Genomic DNA, 20,042 nt, shown 5'->3' with positions numbered 1-20,042 from the left:
ACTGGGATAAGGGACTGTCCCGCCAAATAAGGGACGCTTGACAGCTATGGCTGGAGATGGAGGAAATAATTGAACCAATTTGGGTAGGAATTTTAATGTTCACACACACACACACCTCCTCACACACACCTCCATGTAAGCAGAAAACTAGCACAGGGTGGAACAGATTGTGCTACCCACTCACAAGACTCTTCAAAAGCAAACACTCATTGTCTCTATCCTTTGACTACTCAAAGTATATTATTTACATTAGCCCAGCCATCTTTACAATAGCCCTGAAAAGGAGCTCAATGATATTATCTCAGTAGTTGCAAATGGGAGGGGACACTGCGGTTAGGAGTTTGTTCCTTGCCTTTAGCCACCTTCGCGGAAGAACAAAGGACAAAAGAAGACAGGTCTGCAAAAGAAATTGCATGGACTAATCCGTATTTAGAAATAGCTACTGTCATTTAAATAGAAGCACTACATACATGCCCCAAACGGTAAGCCCACTTCCACAATGATAACAAATTCTGCCCATTGCACAATATGCAAAATACCACACCCATATGGTGCTGTGAAATGGGGTGTATGAGGCTGGCATTTGGGTTCAACCTTGTTTCCAATATGAAATAATGGGCAGGCATCAGTCTTCCTGGTGTAGCCATATATGTATGCAAAATTATACGTAACATTACAAAAGTGGTAATCCACCTTAAATCCTTGTTAATGTTCAAAAGTTACTTATTTGCAACTATCAGCCAGGAGAAGAAAGACTTTTTTTCCAAGCCAGAAATGTAAACGGTGGACTTTTACCAATAGTAGCACCTGAGTTGTGACTGGATTAATTTTTTGGCATATTTGCTCTGAAAGGTCTATTGAGTCATGAATTGATTAATACCAGACCAATTACTTGATTTCTTATATGTTGTGCGTATGATGCGATAGCACAGCTAATAAATTTTCCAACATTGTGTTGCTTTAATAGTATTGGCTACTTAGATTTAATCTACTTTTTTTTCCCTTGCCAGTTCTCCATCTATCAAAAACCTCATTCCTCAACAAGGTTTCAATTTTGGACATTTATTTATGTTTCTTTACATTTACAGTAGGTAAACTGTTTTTGAAAATGTCTTTTTTTTTTTTTAATAATATTTTTATTGAACAATTTTTAATATAACAAAAACAAAACATACATAAACAAACATCAGACAATAATAAAACATAAAAACAAGTACCATTTCATAACCCAATTTGTAAACCTTACTTCCTCGACCTCCCCTTACTTCCCGTTTCTGTATTCCAAATTCTTACAGTTATTCAGCGAAATCTTGCCTTATTTTATTATAAATTTATAATATTCACCCTTATTCTCTTTATCATAACCCTTACTGATAGTAACCATTTATTTTAATCCAACATCATTCTAACTGTCACCAATTTTATAATGTTTCTTTAAATACTCCTTAAACTTTTTCCATTCTTCTTCCGCCGCTTCTCTTCCCTGGTCTCGGATTCTGCTCGTCATCTCCGCCAAATTCATATAGTCCATCACCTTCACCTGCCATTCTTCCAGTGTGGGTAGATCCTGTGTCTTCCAGTACTTTGCAACGAGTATTCTAGCTGCTGTTGTAGCATACATAAAAAAGGTTGTATCTGTCTTTAACACCCCCTGGCCGACAATACCCAAGAGAAAGGCCTCTGGTTTCTTGGTGAAAGTATATTTAAATACCTTTTTCAGTTCATTGTAAATCATTTCCCAGAATGCCTTAATCTTCGGGCACGTCCACCAGAGGTGAAAAAAAGTACCTTCCTTTTCTTTACATTTCCAACATTTATTATCAGGCAAATGGTAAATTTTTGCAAGCTTGACTGGGGTTATGTACCACCTATAAATCATTTTCATTATATTTTCCCTTAAGGCGTTACACGCCGTAAACTTCAGCCCGGTGGTCCACAACTTTTCCCAGTCAGCAAACATAATGTTATGACCAATGTCCTGAGCCCATTTAATCATAGTTGATTTAACCATTTCATCTTGTGTGTTCCATTTCAGCAGCAGATTATACATTTTTGACAAATTCTTAGTACTGGATTCTAACAGTTCAGTCTCTAATTTTGATTTTTCCACCTGGAAGCCTGTTTTTCTGTCTAGTTTAAACATTTCATTTATTTGGTGATAATGTAACCAATCTCTCACCTTCCCTTTTAATTTTTCGAAACTCTGCAATCTCAGTTTGTCCCCTTCCTTTTCCAAGATTTCCCAATATCTTGGCCATTTCGACTCCATATTTAGCTTTTTAACTGCCTTAGCTTCCATTGGTGATAACCATCTTGGAGTCTTATTTTCCAGCAAGTCCTTGTATCTAACCCAGACATTCAATAGTGCTTTTCTGACAATATGATTTTTAAAACTTTTATGCGCTTTAACCTTGTCATACCACAAATATGCATGCCACCCAAAAATATTGTTAAATCCTTCCAGATCCAAAATGTCTGTGTTTTCAAGAAGCAGCCATTCTTTTAGCCAGCAGAAAGCTGCCGCTTCATAGTACAATTTAAAGTCTGGCAGGGCAAACCCCCCTCTTTCCTTTGAGTCCGTTAATATCTTAAATTTTATTCTGGGCTTCTTGCCCTGCCAGACAAATTTAGATATATCTTTCTGCCACTTCTTGAAACAGTCCATTTTATCCATTATTTGTAATGCTTGAAACAAAAATAACATTCTTGGCAATACATTCATTTTTATCACTGCAATTCGACCTAACAAGGAAAGCTTCAAGTTTGACCAAATCTCTAAATCTTTTTTCACTTCTGTCCACGTTTTTTCATAATTGTCTTTAAATAAGTTCACATTCTTAGCTGTCATGTTCACACCCAGATATTTCACTTTTTTAACCACAGCCAGCCCCGTCTCATTCTGAAACCTTTCTTTTTCAAACTGTGTTAAATTTTTCTCCAATACCTTAGTCTTTAACTTATTCAATTTAAATCCTGCCAGTTGACCAAACTCTTGAATTATTTCCAAAACTCTTTTCGTGCTAGCTTCTGGCTCTTGCAGTGTAAGTACTAGGTCATCTGCAAATGCTCTCAATTTGTATTGTTTAACTCCGACCTGAATCCCTTTAACCAACTGGTCCCTCCTGATCATATTAAGCAAAACCTCCAGGACCGATATAAAAAGTAAGGGGGAGATAGGGCACCCCTGTCGTGTCCCTTTTTCAATCTTAAACTCTTCTGTTACAACATTATTTACAATTAATTTTGCTTTCTGTTCAGAATATATTGCACCTATACCATTTTCAAACCCTTGGCCTACCCCCATCCCCCGGAGGTTCTTCAGCGTAAAACTCCAAGAAATGTTGTCAAAGGCTTTCTCGGCATCCACAAATATCAAAACGGCCTTAGTGTTTATATTCACTTCCAACTTCTCCAAAATGTCAATTATATTCCTTACATTGTCTGACAAATGCCTTTTCGGGAGAAAGCCCGCCTGGTCCCCATGAATCTCCTCCATCAAAACTCTTTTCAGTCTCTTTGCTAAAACATCAGCAAAGATTTTGTAATCCACATTTAGTAAGGAGATGGGTCGGTAGTTCTTAAGTTGGGTCTTTTCAGTCTCTGTCTTTGGTATAAGTGTAATATAGGCCTCTCTCCACGTATCAGGTGCCCTTTTCCCCTTCATGATCTCATTACAGACTTCCTTCAAAGGTTGTGTAAGTCCTTCCTTCAAAACTTTGTAATATTTGGAAGTCAGTCCATCTGGTCCAGGTGATTTGCCCAACGTCATGTTTTGAATGGCATCTTCTATTTCCTGTATTGATATCTCCTGATTCAAAATTGTCTTACTTTCCTGCGAAATCTTTTTCAACCCATTTTTCTCGAGGAATTGTTGTATATCTGTTTCATTCTGCGGCCCTTGTGTATACAATTGTCTAAAGTAGTTCTGAAAGCAATTTCTAATTTCTGCTGGGTTGCATATGTTCTTTCCTTCCACTTCTAAGTTTGTTACCGTGTTGAGTTTTTGTCTCTTCTTTATTTGCCAAGCCAATAACTTACCACATTTATCTGCAGATTCAAAAGACTTCTGTCTCATTTGTTTAATTTTCCATTCTATTTCTTGATTCATCAGTTCCATATATTGTGTTTGGTACAATTTAATTTCTCTTAGAATCTCTTGCGATTTTGGCTTCAATCTTAATTTCCTTTCCCCTTCTTTTATCTTATCCAGAATTTTCTCCTTCCTCTCATTTTGCTTTCTTCTCTTTAATGTATTTTGTTGTATCAAAAACCCTCTCATCACGGCTTTGCTTGCGTCCCATACTATTCTTTTTTCTACTTTAGTCCTTAGATTAATTTCAAAATAATCTTTCAGGGTTTTTTGGGCCTTTTTACAGATCTCCTCGTCTCTAAATAAAGTGTCATTCATTCTCCATCTGAAAGAGCCAGTTGTCGTTTGCTTCATCACCATCTTTACTGCATTATGGTCGGAGAGAGTTTTTGGGCAGATTTCCACTTTTTTTATAATTGACGCCATACTGCTAGTCACCCAGATTTGGTCGATCCGAGTCCATGTCATTTTGGCTTCAGAAAAGAAGGTTCCCTCTCTCTCTAATGGGTGTTTTGTTCTCCAAATGTCAATCAAGTCCATATTGTCAGTCATTTCAAAGAAAGTTTTTGGTAGTCTTCCATCTTTTGTAACTACCTGTCTTTGTGCTTTATCCATATTTGTTGAAACTACTCCATTCATATCTCCCATCATGATTAATTTATAATCCATATAGTCCATTAAAGTCTCGTGCAGCTTCTTAAAAAATTCTGCTTTCCCTTCATTTGGTGCATATATTCCCACTATCAAAAATTTTTCTCCTTGGAATTGAATTTCAATTGCCAAATATCTTCCTTGGTCATCCTTAAAGATTTGTTTCGGTTGCAGATTTTCCTTTACATAGATCACCACTCCTCTTTTTTTTACTCTGTCTGAAGATATAAATTCTTGTCCCAATCTCTTATTTATTAATAATTTTCTGTGTGTTCTTGTCACATGAGTCTCTTGTAGACAAATCAAGTCCAATTGGTCTTTCTTTAAAGCATGAAATATATTTTTCCTTTTTCGGGGGTTGTTTAGACCATTACAGTTCCAGGTTAGAAGTTGCAGAGCCATGATGAGGTTATTTACTCTTTCCTCCTACAGCTCCCAATTTTTGTTCCTCGTTCGTCGGTAGTTCCGTGTCCGTGTCTAATGAAGGATGCCCTTGCCCTGGATGCGTCTCTTTCTGTAGGTCTTCTTCGTGTTCTTCCAAGAACTTGTCTTTATCACTCACTGTCTTTATTCTTCTTTTCTTCCCCTTATATTTAAAAGACAAGCCTTGGGGGAACTCCCACCTGAATGGTATGTAGTTCCTTCTCAGCAAAATCACCAGGTCCTTGTAGTGTCCTCTTGCGTCCAAAATATTTTTCGGGATATCCTTAAAAATCTCAATGTGAGAATCTTCAATTCGAAGGGTTGTTTGGTAATGCAGGTTCAATATCTTGTCCCGTTCCTCCTTTGATCTCAGAGTTATTAAACAGTCTCTGGGTCTGTTCTTCTTCTGCCTTGCTCCCAATCTGAATGCACTTTCTATTTTAAATTGTTCTTTATCCAGCTCCTGCTTCCAAAAGTCAGAAAATTCTTTTGTCAAATAGTCCACCAGGTTGTCTTCTTCCTTTTCCGGCACAAGCCTGATCCTTAGGTTCCTCTCCTTGCGTTGCATATCTTGCATTGAGAGTGCCAGTTCATATTCATTGAGTTTCTTAAACACTGGTGGAAATTTTCCCTCCGCAGCAGTCGCAATTTCTTTAGCTTCCTCAGCTATCTTTCTTGTTGTAGATGATTCTTCCAATAATTTCCCAATTGCTTCTGCGTTTGAATTCACTTTGTTCCCAAGGTCAGTTATACTTTTAGTATTTGAGTCAATTTTCCCAGAGATTTCTTCAATTTTTTTATTTGTTTCAGCAACTTGTACTTTAGTTTCTGCACCTTGCTTTTTTAATTCCTCTAAAGAGTCACTTATCTTCTCCAGTACCTTAGCAAAGGATTCTTCTGAAGACATTATTTTCACTTTTGCCTTTGGTATAGCTGTAATTCCCGAGGCTCCTGATACAGAAGCCCTTCTTTGCATGGAAGAGTCAACTTTGTATTGTCTGCCAGATCTCAAGGTTGTTTCTTGTAAATCCTCTTTCTTGTGAAGTTTCTCTTTACCATCTGCCATAACAAAGTCTTTTACTCAAGGTCATTCCCACACTCTAGAGCTGTCAGACAAAAAGTTCTCAGATTTAAAGTTCCACTTGTCGCTGAAACAATTTATAAGTCCTCTAGAGGGCGTACAGTCAAATCCTTACTTTCAAATTAGTCTCCCACTCTCCATAAGTCAAGCAAAAGTCCTACTAGTTCTTTCCAATTGTTCTTTCTCTTTCTGAAAAATCCAAGTCAGTAAAATCCTGCAGAATAGCTTTACTATGCAACAAAGTAAATGTTTCAAGTTGAGAGTAACCAAAGTCAGTTAGTTAAAGATACTTTTTTTACCTTCTTGTATCAACAGTCCTAAGCCGGTTCCTTTTCTCCGGCAGTCCGATCCCAGGTACAGGAGCAGCGGTAAATAACTCGAATTCTTTTAAAAAGGCAGGAAAGCACTTTAAAATCTTCTTCCCTCCCCCTCCTGCCTTCGGGGAGGGAGTTCTTTACTTGGTGGTGGATTTATTAGCTCTCGCAGCTCCCCTTTCAATCGGTTACGGCTGAAATGTTTTTCGCTTTGATCTTTCTGCAGGACGGAAAGCAGACTTCCTTTTTGGTGCTTGTCCGTCTCGGTATCCAATTTCTTCAATTTTAGTGTCAAATTATATTTTAACGGTCAATCCTACTCACGGATAGACGTTCCTTTTAATCCAAATTCACTGGAAGAAGTCAGCGCTCTCCGCTGATGGCGACGCGGCTTCGCTTCGCAGGCTGGGTGAAGACGACTCTCAGCACCGCTCCAACACTCCCTCCACTGATCCGCAGCCTTTAAAAAGGCTATTTCACAGCGTCGGGGGGGCGCAAAGGTGCCCGCCGAGTCTCCAGTTCACAGGCTATGTGCCTGTGATTTTTTAGGGTCCCCGCTCCGCCGTAGCTGACAGGACCCGAACCCACGAAGCAGATCTCTCCCGGAGCTCCGGGAGAAATCCGCCATTAAGCGCTGGCGCTAACCCGGAAGTCCTGTTTTTGAAAATGTCTGCCTGGTCATTTGCACTGCACACTCTCTGTTCGACGGACTTCGTTTGCCTTTAGTGAGCTCATCCCCTAGCCCAATCTGGCTGGCTTTGTGGTGCAGTGATGCCATCCTGTTCACTATATGATTCCCTCATTGGCTGGGAGCATATATGTGACTATACCAGGAATATGACGGCTGCGCTAAGGCCATGGCGATGTGAATAGTGCATCAGCAACAGCAGCAGGAAAATCTCTGACGCCAAACACTACTACAGTGGTACCTTGGTTCTCGAACTTAATCCGTTAAGCTGCGGAAGCCATATCGGACATTCGGCTTCTGAAAAACATTCGCAAATCGGAACACTCACTTCCGGCTTTGCGGCTTTCGGGAGCCGATTTGTTCGGGAGCCAAGCCGTTTGAGTACCAAGGTACCACTGTGAATTTTTATTATTTCAGTCACAGACCAGTTCCAGCCCATATACAATATCAAGGAAGTCATAAAACACCATAGGGATACGTTTGAATTTGCGATTAGGTATAAAAGGGACAATACAGGTATAGCAACAGTTAAAAAATATATAAATTAAAACTTAGAAGGTACCACTGTATATCACACTGGCTCACTAAGCTTACCATTATGCCAAATGACTGGTGCACACTTGGCTCCTCCTCTTCCAGAAGTGCTACCCTCAGCGACCATTCCACCCAGTCACAAAACATTCATGTAACTTTGAAGAATAACAGCCCTTTAGTTCTTGCTCTTCGACTCATGCCAAAGGCTCACATGTTTGCCAAGGCTCTAGCTGTATAAGAGCACCGCTGGATCAGATCAACGACCCAACTAGTCCAGCACCTTGTTCTCATAGGAGCCAACCAGATGCCTGTCGGAAACCCACAAGTAGAAGCTGCTGTTGTTACCTTTACGTAACCTTTACCATGCGCAATCTGCCAAGGTGCATGTTGTTGCCTGGTACTTAAGGGTGAGCAGTAGGCAATGTCAGGGCCCCACGACCGGCAAGAGGAGCTACCAGCCTGATAGTGCTACCATTTCCACTTTGCACAGAACACAGTGGTACCTCAGGTTAAGTACTTAATTTGTTCCGGAAGTCCGTGCTTACCTGAAACTATTCTTAACCTGAAGCACCACTTTAGCTAATGGGGCCTCCCACTGCCGCCGCTCTGCCAGAGCACAATTTCTGTTCTCATCCTGAAGCAAAGTTCTTAACCCAAGGTACTATTTCTGGGTTAGCGGAGTCTGTAACCTGAAGCGTATGTAACCCGAGGTACCGCTGTATTCAAAATTCAGATGCAACAGAATTCTGTTTGCATGGCCTGATTCTTCCAGGTGAGGGTGCTGCGTTCACAGGCCCCCCCAAATCCTCCCTCCCTCTCTCTCTTACACACACACTACTGCCCATATAGAAGAGATTAAAATACTTTGAATTGAATTTCTTTTCAAAATACTGGCTTGCTTTCTAATCCACTTGACTAATATGCCAAAATATGTTTCTGAGCAATTCATAACTCTTGTGCGACTTGAATCTAAGAAACTCTGGGGAATGGGGCTTTAAATAGCTTAGAATCACTCAAGCATTTGTAGGAAGTTTATGGCCCCAAAACACATTTTGGGTAATCTGATTAGTTAAAGATTTAGAAAACTAGTGGGCAGCTAATGTACCCAACATCGCTATTTGTGCAACCCTGAGGCACCAAAAATAGTATTCTGGAATGCCTTTCTATTCTTTTCATGTTTAGAACATAAAATCCTATTTAAAAGGTTGGAAACACACAAAGTGTAATGAAACACCCACATATTTTTTCAGTTTGCTGGTTCCCTTTCAGTATGACAGAATATGTTGGTGATCCGTTTTTGTTTTTTTAAGAAAATGCGGAGTTCTTGTTCTACAATAAAAGCAAAAAAACAAAACTGCGCTAATGAACCAAGTATGATACATGAACGTACCCTGGGAGCAATCTTCATTGATCACAGTGATGCTGTTTGACTTGTAAACTTCGGACATCAACAAAATGCATTAAACCAGCTGAAATGCAACAACTAGCACTTAATTAAAATGCAAATAATTTTTGCAAAAATGTGTTGCTATATAAACTGCTAGCATGATGTAGGTAAAGGTAAAGGTACCCCTGCCCGTACAGGCCAGTCTTGACAGACTCTAGGGTTGTGCGCTCATCTCGCTTAAGAGGCCGGGGGCCAGCGCTGTCCGGAGACACTTCCGGGTCACGTGGCCAGCGTGACAAAGCTGCATCTGGCGAGCCAGCGCAGCACACGGAAACGCCGTTTGCCTTCCCGCCAGTAAGAGGTCCCTATTTATCTGCTTGCACCCGGGGTGCTTTCGAACTGCTAGGTTGGCAGGCGCTGGGACTGAGCAACGGGAGCGCACCCCGCCGTGGGGATTCGAACCGCCGACCTTTCGATCGGCAAGCCCTAGGCACTGAGGCTTTTACCCACAGCGCCACCCGCGTCCCATTAAGCATGAAGTAGGAACCCCATAAAAGAAAAAGTACTCAGCTTCCTCTGGATTCTTTCCTTCATTCCCTGACTTCCTCTGTGCTTATCTTAAACCAAAATAAACCCTGAAAGCCTCTATCACCTTATTCACTTGCTAGAGCAAGGAGGGTCAGTCAGTTCCCCTGATGTTCTAGTAAATGACATCATTACTCTGCGACAACAACAAAAAATATCTCAGAGCTGGGCTCCCTTTCACTACTGCACTGCTTTTAGGGTTGGTGCGAAGGAAAATGAGAGGCTCAGAGCTGCTGTCTGCTCCTTGGAAGAAAGACAGTGTACAAATGTAAAAAACAACAACCTGTATAACAGTGGAATTATTACATTGTTGTTGTTGTTGTTGTTAGGAAATAAACCTTGAAAGCCTCTATCACCTTATTCACTTGCTAGAGGAAGGAGGGTCTGTCAGTTCCCCTGATGTTCTAGTAAATGACATCATTACTCTGCAACTATCTATCTATATCTATCTATCATCTATCTATCTATCATCTATCCATCTATCTATCTATCTATCTATCTATCTATCTATCTATCTATCATCTATCTATCTATCATCTATCTATCTATCTATCATCTATCTATCTATCATCTATCTATCTATCATCTATCTATCTATCTATCTATCATCTATCTATATCTATCTATCTATCTATCATCTATCTATCATCTATCATCAGAGTTGGGCTCCCTTTCACTACTGCACTGCTTTTAGGTTGGTGTGAAGGAAAATGAGGGGCTCAGAGCTGCTGTCTGCTTCTTGGAAGAAAGACAGTGTACAAATGTAAAAAACAACAACCTGTATAACAGTGGAATTATTACATTCTTCTTGTTCTTAGGAATGACTATACCAGAAGAAGATGCCGAGGTGGGACAAGGCAGCAAATATTGCCTGGTGGCAATTGGGAGGCTTCAGGTAAATACTTTAAAATGTTTTCAAAGGTGTCTGTATGTTTTATGCCATGGGCCACTGGAACTGCATATCAAATCTCACCTATGATGTGATCAACAGGCCTTAACAAGAGGTTGTCGAAATCCAACAGTGCCCTTTCAAATACCCTGATCGTAAATCCTGTCAGTTTGAAAGTAAAGGCTTTCACACTCGTTGCATTGCAGCAGTCAGGAACTTGTCCCTGATTATACAAAACAGGTGGCTTCATCCTTGGAGGGCAGTTCCTTAGCTTATGTGTGTGGAAATGTTATACTGGTGCTTCCACATAAGATGCAGCTAATTGTAAGATGAAGCTACCTTTTACATCAGGGGTCGGCAAGGCTTACCGGGCATGGGCCGGATCACTCCTGCGGAGATCCTCTGTGGGCCGGGCTGGCACAGCACAACACCAGAAATTGTGTCTGTGGATGTCCACGGTGCCGGAAATCACTTCTGCACATGCCCAGACGCTGGAAATAGCGCCTGCGCATAAGCGATTTTCAGCATCTGGGCATGTGCAGAAGCAATTTCTGGCACCGTGAACATGCACAGACACAATTTCTGGCGTCTGGGCATGCGCAGAAGCAATTTCTGGAGCCGCAGAAGAAAGTTCGCACGCTGCACTGTGCTGTTTTAGCACAGTGTGCGGGAACTCACTGAGCAGGCAGCTCGGTTCGGGGCAACTCGTGGGCCGCTTCCGGCCCATGGACCACAGGTTGGGGACCCCTGTTTTACATGGATTCTTCAGAAGCTGTTTTATGCTGGCTGTCTTACTTGTGTTGTCATTGTACTTCCACATGAACCAACCACACAGTCCTGCCCAACCGATTTGCCATCATTCCGACCCCTTTCCTCTCTGCTCCCATCTTTTAAACTTTAAGCTCAGGCGGCTGAAAGTGAATCTAAGGGATGGATATTTTATCATCTCTCTTTATCTTAACAACTTGAAGGTGGCCGTATTTTTTATTGAATTTTTTGGGGGGATGCTGCTTCTCGTATGGACCTCTGCAGCTGTGCTTAATTTAAAGCCCATTTCCCTAAACCTCCACTGTTCACTGGGGAGAGGAGGGGGATGTTTGTGATTGTATTCCAAGTTCCTCCTCCTTTTGGCAGTCAGGGGGTCTTTTTTCAACACACTCTGTATTGCACGGTTCTCTGCGGTCAGAAACCACAAATGGAAAATGTTGCCGGTGCTACAGATTATGTTTGTGGTGAGTGTTCATTAGTGCATTGTACCATGCATTACGTACCCAATTTTTCGATTGTCCATACTGACGGATTGATAATAGCTATGTGCAGGTCCTTCTCCCAGCAGCAAAAATGAAGGAACAAAAAAGTACACCATGGTCTTCCTATACACCCCTTCAACCTAACCCAAATCGCATCCTCCTCATTACGTACAAGGATGGGGTTCAACTTGAGAATCACCTCAATATTCATTTAATATTAAATAGTTATGTTGAGGTGCACATGCATTAAGCGGGGAAAGCAGGAAAAGGCTAGCACGTTCTATACACAAATGACCGTTTGCGTAAAAAATACCTTTCAAACACCACCCACTGCCCGCACAGTTATAACCGTCAGCGATGTGTGTCGCACAGTTGCGTGGTGAAGAAATGCACAATTACCCCTGAGCGACAGTTGCATTTGTGAAAAATACGAATACAGCAATTCCTCATAAAGTAAAAAACATCAGTATGGGTGGTACCTTAGATGTACAGCTGAAAGGGACTTGGTTAGGTTATTTCACCCACTGGTTTTGGAAGGGCTTACTTCTAAGTAGGAATGGACAAACGTCGATTTTACTTCTCCCAGCTTTTCCAATCTTAAATTCAGTTTTCCACATTTCCTCATCAAACCTCATTAAAATCTTGAGATTTTAGTGCACTTTTTTCTCATCGCACATATTTTTCTATGCAATTTGACTGGCATACGTATTTTTCAAGTAATTAACCCAAATATAATGTGTTCCCCCCCCCCCCCACTAATACATGTGTTTTTGTACACACCGTTTAGCTGAAGAGCTGCATTGCAAAACTTGGAGAAGTTCCTACTTTCCTTGGAGGTTTTTAAGCAGAGATTAGATGGTCATCTGTTATGGATGCTTTAGCTGAGATTCCTGCATTGCGAGGGGAGGGGTGGACTAGAAAACCCTTGGGATCCCTTCCAATTCTATGATTCTAAGTGCAAATTTTTAAGGGTAGCTGTGTTTCAGTTCACATGTAGGTTTGAGAAGTGCAAAACAGATGATTTCTCACTGAAATGCAAACAATTGGATTCCTCTCCCATCCGTACTTCCAAGGAAGTGCATCTTTGCACTGCGGTCTTAATCACACTTGAAGATCCCAAAGTGATGGAGATGAAGGGAGCCAGTGTGGGTGTTTTGCGGATGATACAGCTGCCAAAACAAACTGTTTTCCATATGGAGCAACCAAACATCTCTTATATAAGGCTCACTGTGAGCAGCCGAGGAGATCATGGCATGCGATGAGGATAAGGGCAGGTTTAATCGCAGAGAAGTTGGAGGGGGCAGAAATTATGAACTCCTTTTCCCCAGGAAGTAAATCATTCAGCTGGAAGTCTTGTTTTTCCTTAGACTGACATCCTGACACTTGCTGTTTAGGGGACAGTTTTAAGGAAAGGAAAGGAACATTGTACGTGCTGTCCGTACCTGAGAAACTGATCTGGCACTGTGGGGTATGGAGAAGAGGTCATAGGGAAGAGATATTGCTTGCAGCCTGAAAAACAAATTGCTGATTTCCTCATAAAGTCCTTTGCATTCCCAGAACTCTTGAGTGGCCATGTTGCTGTCACAAAATAGGGTTAGAGTGGACTGCTCTTTAAAGTATGAAATACACACAGGCCACAGTGACCTTCCTCCTTCCTTCTCCTCTTTCCCATGCCCAAGGAAGAGATCAGAAGCACCCACATTCAGTTTTAAACTGTCCACGGTTCTGCACAATGCCCAAATTCTGGGGACTGCGGTTTATTTAAACCAAGATGTCAGAACAAGCCAGGATCTGTAACCACAGTTCAGTCGTGGCTAATGAATACTAACCATAGTTTAAAGAACTCACAGTTCCCTGAGTTTGGACGTGACGTAGATTGTTTAAAAACAGAAGTGGAACCCTCTAAACTCATTGCATGCACAAGGCAGGATATGAGTTCAAGTCTCACCTTGGCCCGTAGTTTTTATTGTTTGAATGTGGCTATACCCTCAGTTGCAGCTATTAGTTGCAACATGATCCTTGCATTCCTTGGCGCAAGGCATGGATGAAGGAAGTCGCACTTCCATTTCATGAGCTGCTTTGGGGCAGAGGAGAAGTTGTGTTCAGCCTGGGAAGTTCTGCTCAAAGTGCTTCCATTAATATGAAGTACATTTGGACAGCGCGGAGGGTTAGGTCCTCACTAGAAATGGCTCAATCTCTAGAGCAGGAGTCACCAAGCTTTTGGGGCCTGTGGGCACATTTGCAAACTGGAGAAACTGCTGTGGACGCCACACCTTCCCCCTCCCACAACCAAATACCACAACACCACCCATTATGTTGGCTACAAAAGAATGATTCTTTCCCCTAATTTCATTGAGGGGAAGGGACGCTTTGGGGACCGGAGAAGGCTTCTGCAGATGAATTTGCAGCTGTGGGTGCCATTTTCGCAACCCCTGCTCTAGAGTAGCTGAGTGAGAGAGAGTTCCATCTTTGCCTGCAGGTTTTAAAAACAGGCCCCTAGCTGGCTCAATAAGAAACATTGTGTGTAAATGTGAGGCAATGTGAGCATGAAAACACTGCATGCTTTTTTTTTAAAAAAAAAAAACCTCTTTGACTTTTATTTTATGCGGTTGATTACAGTTTGCATAGCTCAAAATGTAATAAAACTATTTTAAAATTCAACTCCAGGGTTTATTTAGACCGCTTTCAAAGACCTTTGATTATTTTAAACAAAACCATTTTACTTTGATGAAGCAGTAGCTTTCAGATAAACACTTGACGTCCTGAGAGTCTTAATCATCTTATACTAAGTGTGTTGACTTAAGATTTATTTCTGTATGGTATTTGTTTACTGTGTGAGACACTTGGAACAGCACAAGTTGAAAACGGCCCGTGAATTATTTCTTAATTCTGCTGGACACTAGATATCCCTTGTGCTTTTTGCTTGTGTGTTTGAATGATGTTACCTGCTCTAAGGGGGAAGTCACGTGACTGGGGTGAATGTTTAAAATGTGGGCAATACCACAACAGATTTTATTGCAGGCAGAAATCAGACTCTACTTGGAGATCTTCTTCCCTTTCCTTGGAATTGAACATCTCATATTGTTTCCCCCAGGTTACCAGTTCCCCAATGTGCATGGACATGAATGGAATGTCTGTCCCCACGGAATTCTTGTCCAGACACAACTCAGACGGAATCATCACCTTTGTGGATCCAAGATGCATCAGTGTCATTGGCTATCAACCCCAGGTCTGTTCGTTACCTTTATGGGAATTGTAGCTCTGTGAGAGAAATCTAGGTCTCCTAACGTAGGGCTGCTATACGTCCGGGAATTGGGCAGGAAAACAGCGTCCGGGCGGATTTTCGGCAAATCAGCAAAATGTCCGAGGAAACCCAGACGTATGGCAAGGGGGGTTAATAATTTTTTAAAAGGCCAAAGACATAGATTGGGGGAGAGATGTTCCCAAAACAAGCTCAAAAGTTTCAAGAAAATGGGGAAATTAAGGGAAGGAGGGGGGGGGGAGAGAAACAGCTCAATAACTTTGTCTGGATTTGCACTTTGGGAAATATGGCAACTCTACCTAACAGCTCTTAGAATCCTTAACAGCCCCCATGAAGGGCAGATGGTGTCATGAAATTCTACTCAGTATTGATCCAGAGTAGATTCCAATGTATAGTTAGCAGAGTAAGAACTTAAACACCCTGCAGGATCCCCCCAAAATAGACCAGAGGCAATTGTATTTCATCCAGCAGAGCTTTACTGCTTCTGAAGGCAAATGAGCATAATGGTTACAAATCCAATACATTCAGGATTGGCACTGTCCATAAGAAATCCAGTTGCAGCAGACTTAAACTTACAATTACTTATAATAAGTCTAAACCTTAACACTATGAACAGAACACCACACCAGAAGGAAGAGAGATAGTAAGAGAAAATGAAACCCAGGTTCCTTCTGGCCTTACTTTTATAGTCAGCATGACCTTGACAGAAGAGATAACAAAACCAGTTTAAACCAGCTGTACTCTGCTTCTCTGAAGAAATAACCCAAACATCATGAACCTTCTGCTTCTTTCACACAGAGAAACTTCCAGAACCCTCTTGAATTTATTAGAATAGGAAAGATCTCTACACATCAGATCAATACTTTCTGCCCCAATAAATGCAAACTGACAGATGGGACCTTAACTGACTGCAAGCCTTTGAGCCAAATGTGTTGGGGAGTGGCTTGGGAGTCCAAACCTGGGTCTTTTACAGGGGCCCCCAACATTCCCACTCCTTCCCCACTTTTTAGAAACTGCTTTTGGGTGCTGATGAGACCTCAGCCACCCACCATCTTGATTTCCCAGAGGCATCTATACATATAAATTAGCGCATTGGTGTAGCTTACTGCAGAATACAGTCAGCGTGAAGTATTCGTTAGAGTGTCAGATTAGGACTTGGGAGACCAGAGTTTAAATCCCGACTCAAGTCATGAAGCTCACTGAGTGACTTTGAGCCAGTTACTTTCCTTCAGCCTAACTTACACCACAGGGTTGTTTTGAAGATGAAATGGGGAGAAGAAGAACCATGTATGTCATCTTAAACTACTTGGAAGAAAAGTAGCTGTAAAGTAAAAATAATAATACAGTGGTACCTCGGGTTACAGACGCTTCAGGTTACAGACTCCGCTAACCCAGAAATAGTACCTTGGGTTAAGAACTTTGCTTCAGGATGAGAACAGAAATCGTGCTCCGGCGGCACGGCGGCAGCGGGAGGCCCCATTAGCTAAAGTGGTGCTTCAGGTTAAGAACAGTTTCAAGTTAAGAACGTACCTCCGGAACGAATTAAATTCTTAACCCGAGGTACCACTGTAGTACTTTGACTGCATAGGTCTTAAGGTTGGAGCAGCTGAAAGAATACAAATTCTGCTTAGAGCGACTGTTGCATTTTGTCTCTGAATCTATCTATTTGTAATAGCTGTACTGATACTGAAACTTATCTGATGCCTTATGGAGTTTGGAAACTTGTTTGTAATTTTTACATTGCTGTTTTTCTCCTTTTGCGGATGCTTTGCTAGGACCTTTTGGGGAAAGACATTATAGAATTCTGCCATCCAGAAGATCAAAGCCATTTAAGAGAAAGCTTCCAGCAGGTAACATCTTACCTAGAAACTGTGCCTCATTCCCCTTCCTGCTTTATACTTCTTTTAACACCAGCACTGTTGGGTGTTGTGTTATCCAAGTGTATAGATACATTATACATATATAACTATAAAAGTATAATATAGACAGACAAATATATAACCCTTGGTTATAATACAAAGAAAAATGGGTAAATTAGGTAGCCTGGGTCTCTCTCTCTCTCGCTCTGTTAATGCTAAAATCCTAAAACAGACTCACTCGTGAATCACTGTAGCTTTTATAAACACACAGATGGTTGCTGGATTACTATCTTAAACAGTCATTGTACAATCACATTACACACATGGTGTCTACACCAGTGGTGGCACTAAGGGGTTGGTATCACATTGAACCAACAACACTGGCTTATAGTTTGAATGTTAAGTACCAGTGTGGTACAGCAACTGCAGTGTTGGGTTTCCATGTGGAAAAATCAAGTTGGAATTCATGTTCATTTGTAAAAATAAAATAAAATTGTCCAGTGGCCTGTAACAAGTCAATAGGCTAGGTCACATCATGCCAAGCCACAGTGTAGGTCTACCAAATACCATCTGGTGGAATTCAACATGTGATGCAATGTCATTGTGCTCTGAATTATCCCCTGCCCACCCATGGCCCATGGAGACAAGGAAACTCACAATATGATGAGGTCATATCACACATTGTGTTTCCTTAGACATTTTCTAAAACAAATGGAATCTGATGGCAGAAATGGCTAAAAGCAGCAAGCAGTTGTAATAAACCAAGGAGGAGGAACCCGTGGCTCTTCTAATGTTACTGGGATTCAACTGCCATCATCCCTGAGCATTGGCCATGCTGGCTGAATCCAATGAGAGTTGGAGTCCAATAACCTCTGAAGGGCCACAGGTTCCTCACTCCTGCCATAAAAGAACAGTAAGAATATCCCTAAAGGCCATAAGGGGAGAACTGGGGGGGGCATCCTTGCAGAAGGAGTTCCATTGCTTTGGAGCCACCACGAAGAAGTCACTGTCCCTTGTTGCTACTTGAGGCTGTTGACCAAATTTTATCAAAGGCAACGTTTTGAAATAAGCACTGTGTTGGCTCAACTCTCGTTGCAGGAGTCAGTGGGTGTTTCCCTGCCAATTTAAACAGAGCCAAACATACTTAAGCTGTCAATTAACATGTTTAGAAAATACCACCCCTACGATATAATTGATTTTTTTATATATAAAAAAAAGTTGTTTACTTAAAATCACCAAGAATAAATGTATAGTTTCTGAATATTTTGGCTTTCAATAGAAAGAATTCAAATGTAGCATACAGATTCTCCAGCAGAAACATACAAGCATATGGAAGCAATTCCAAGCCTAGTTTTGGGTTTCTAGAGCACCAGTGATATATAATCAGAATTCATGTCATTGTACGACAAATTGAATCTGATTGATCCAGCATGTGTTTTGCCAAGCAATTTGGCATGTTACCAGTCACACCTTCCAGATGCGTTTCTTGCCATGTTTAACAGCGAGTACTATGTATCGACTTCGGACGGTTACTGGAATTCAAATTTTCCAGTTGAAATGTGGACGGCTAATTTTAATGGGTTATATAAGTTAGCAGAGTGGCTTGAAAAACGCAAATGAAGTTCAGAGAGAAAAGAAGCTGAGTAAAGTAAATCGGATAGAGTAAATAATAGGAGGATGAATATGCAGAGAGGTTTTATATTTCTTAGGGATTCATGCCTAGTTCACAGCAGGAAGATATTCAACAGCACATACAGGAGGAAACTCCCTCAGAACTACACAGCCAATCAATGCGCAAGCTGCCCCAGCAAGAATCATGGCATTCTGACTGGTTGCTGGCAACCAAGAGGGTCTGGTGACTTAAACAGTTAGCAGAATTAACCCTAAAGTTGCTTATTAAATAATCCCTGCTGTTGTATTTCCAACAATATATAAAGGGTGAAAAGTAGTCCTGGTTTATTCTCCCAAAATATTTTTGCCTTGCAAAGAGACATAAGAGACACTGCTTATTCAGGATCTTATCAGCCAAAGGGGATGTGTAATTATTGCAAGGATTGGGTTTTTGAATAGTTACTTCACATTGTATTTTGAATCCTAGGTCATGTGCAACAGTCTTAGTCACCTTCGTTTCCCCATTCATGTTGCTGACTGGCTTGCTATTTTAAAGACCACTTCTTGCCGTTGTTCACCATTCAAACTGCTAACAGTTCTGCTATTCCTTACCAGTGCCAAGCTCTTGTACAACACCATTTGCTCATTCAGATTGGTGGCCAACTTACTTTTTTCATCCCATGTTGGGTCCACACTATTGTACACCTTTACCCACTCTGCTCACATCACTACTGTTCTCCCTACCCTCTTCATTCTGCAGATCTGCAAAAAACAAACAAACTCAGAAATGTTTTGTTCTATTAGGGACATTTATCCATAGTTACATTTTTTGCTTCCAGAAAAAATGAAAGTGGGTTGATAATAATAAAGTCAGGGAAGCAACTGATCTCCCAATATTTTTGTTTTAATTTCTGTGATTTGTTATGCAGGGAGCCTTTTAAAATATAACTCTGAGATTATCTCATCAAAGGCCCTGACAATCAATACATTGTTATAAGATTAACAGTGGGTATAATAAGCCACTGAAAATTAGATGTTTTTGAATTGCTGGCCTTATCAGGAGCTGTTTAAGGCAAGACTGTGTGGTGAGGGATTTTGGAGTGTTTGTCCAGTGTCTGTTTCAGGGTTTTTACTTCCTGTCAAAGATAAAGTCGTTCGTCAGGGGTGGGAAAAATTAAGTCTGAATGAGGCACTTGGAGGCCAAAAACAACAAGGAGAATTTTGTATCAAAAGTTGGAGAGGATGGCTATCTAATAATACCTGTTAGGAAACAGTTCAGCTGGCCATTTACACACTGTTCTGTTTCATTTTACGATGCCATTGCTGGGTGTGGCAGTAGAAAGTTGTTGTTCAAAGGATATGGCTCATCTGATTGAAGCTAGAGATTTATTTTAAATAAAGCATGAGCTCTTTGGGAG

The 20,042-nt window shown here is 41.1% G+C and overlaps 1 protein-coding gene across 4 annotated transcripts in view; it reads left to right on the top strand.

Annotated features, from left to right (window-relative positions):
* Window positions 1-20,042, top strand: part of ARNT2 (aryl hydrocarbon receptor nuclear translocator 2) — a 153,275-nt gene that overhangs the window by 98,722 nt on the left and 34,511 nt on the right. For all 4 annotated transcript variants that reach the window (XM_053365471.1, XM_053365470.1, XM_053365472.1 and 1 more), the window contains exons 9-11: window positions 10,572-10,648; window positions 14,987-15,121; window positions 16,930-17,004. In XM_053365471.1, coding sequence (XP_053221446.1) covers window positions 10,572-10,648; window positions 14,987-15,121; window positions 16,930-17,004 — 287 coding nt within the window. The remainder of the gene's footprint in view (window positions 1-10,571; window positions 10,649-14,986; window positions 15,122-16,929; window positions 17,005-20,042) is intronic.

Source organism: Podarcis raffonei, chromosome 14 (assembly GCF_027172205.1).
Source record: "Podarcis raffonei isolate rPodRaf1 chromosome 14, rPodRaf1.pri, whole genome shotgun sequence".
NCBI lineage: Eukaryota > Metazoa > Chordata > Lepidosauria > Squamata > Lacertidae > Podarcis > Podarcis raffonei.
The sequence above is the reverse complement of the archived record's forward strand: the minus strand, read 5'-3'. Positions and strand labels throughout refer to the sequence as shown.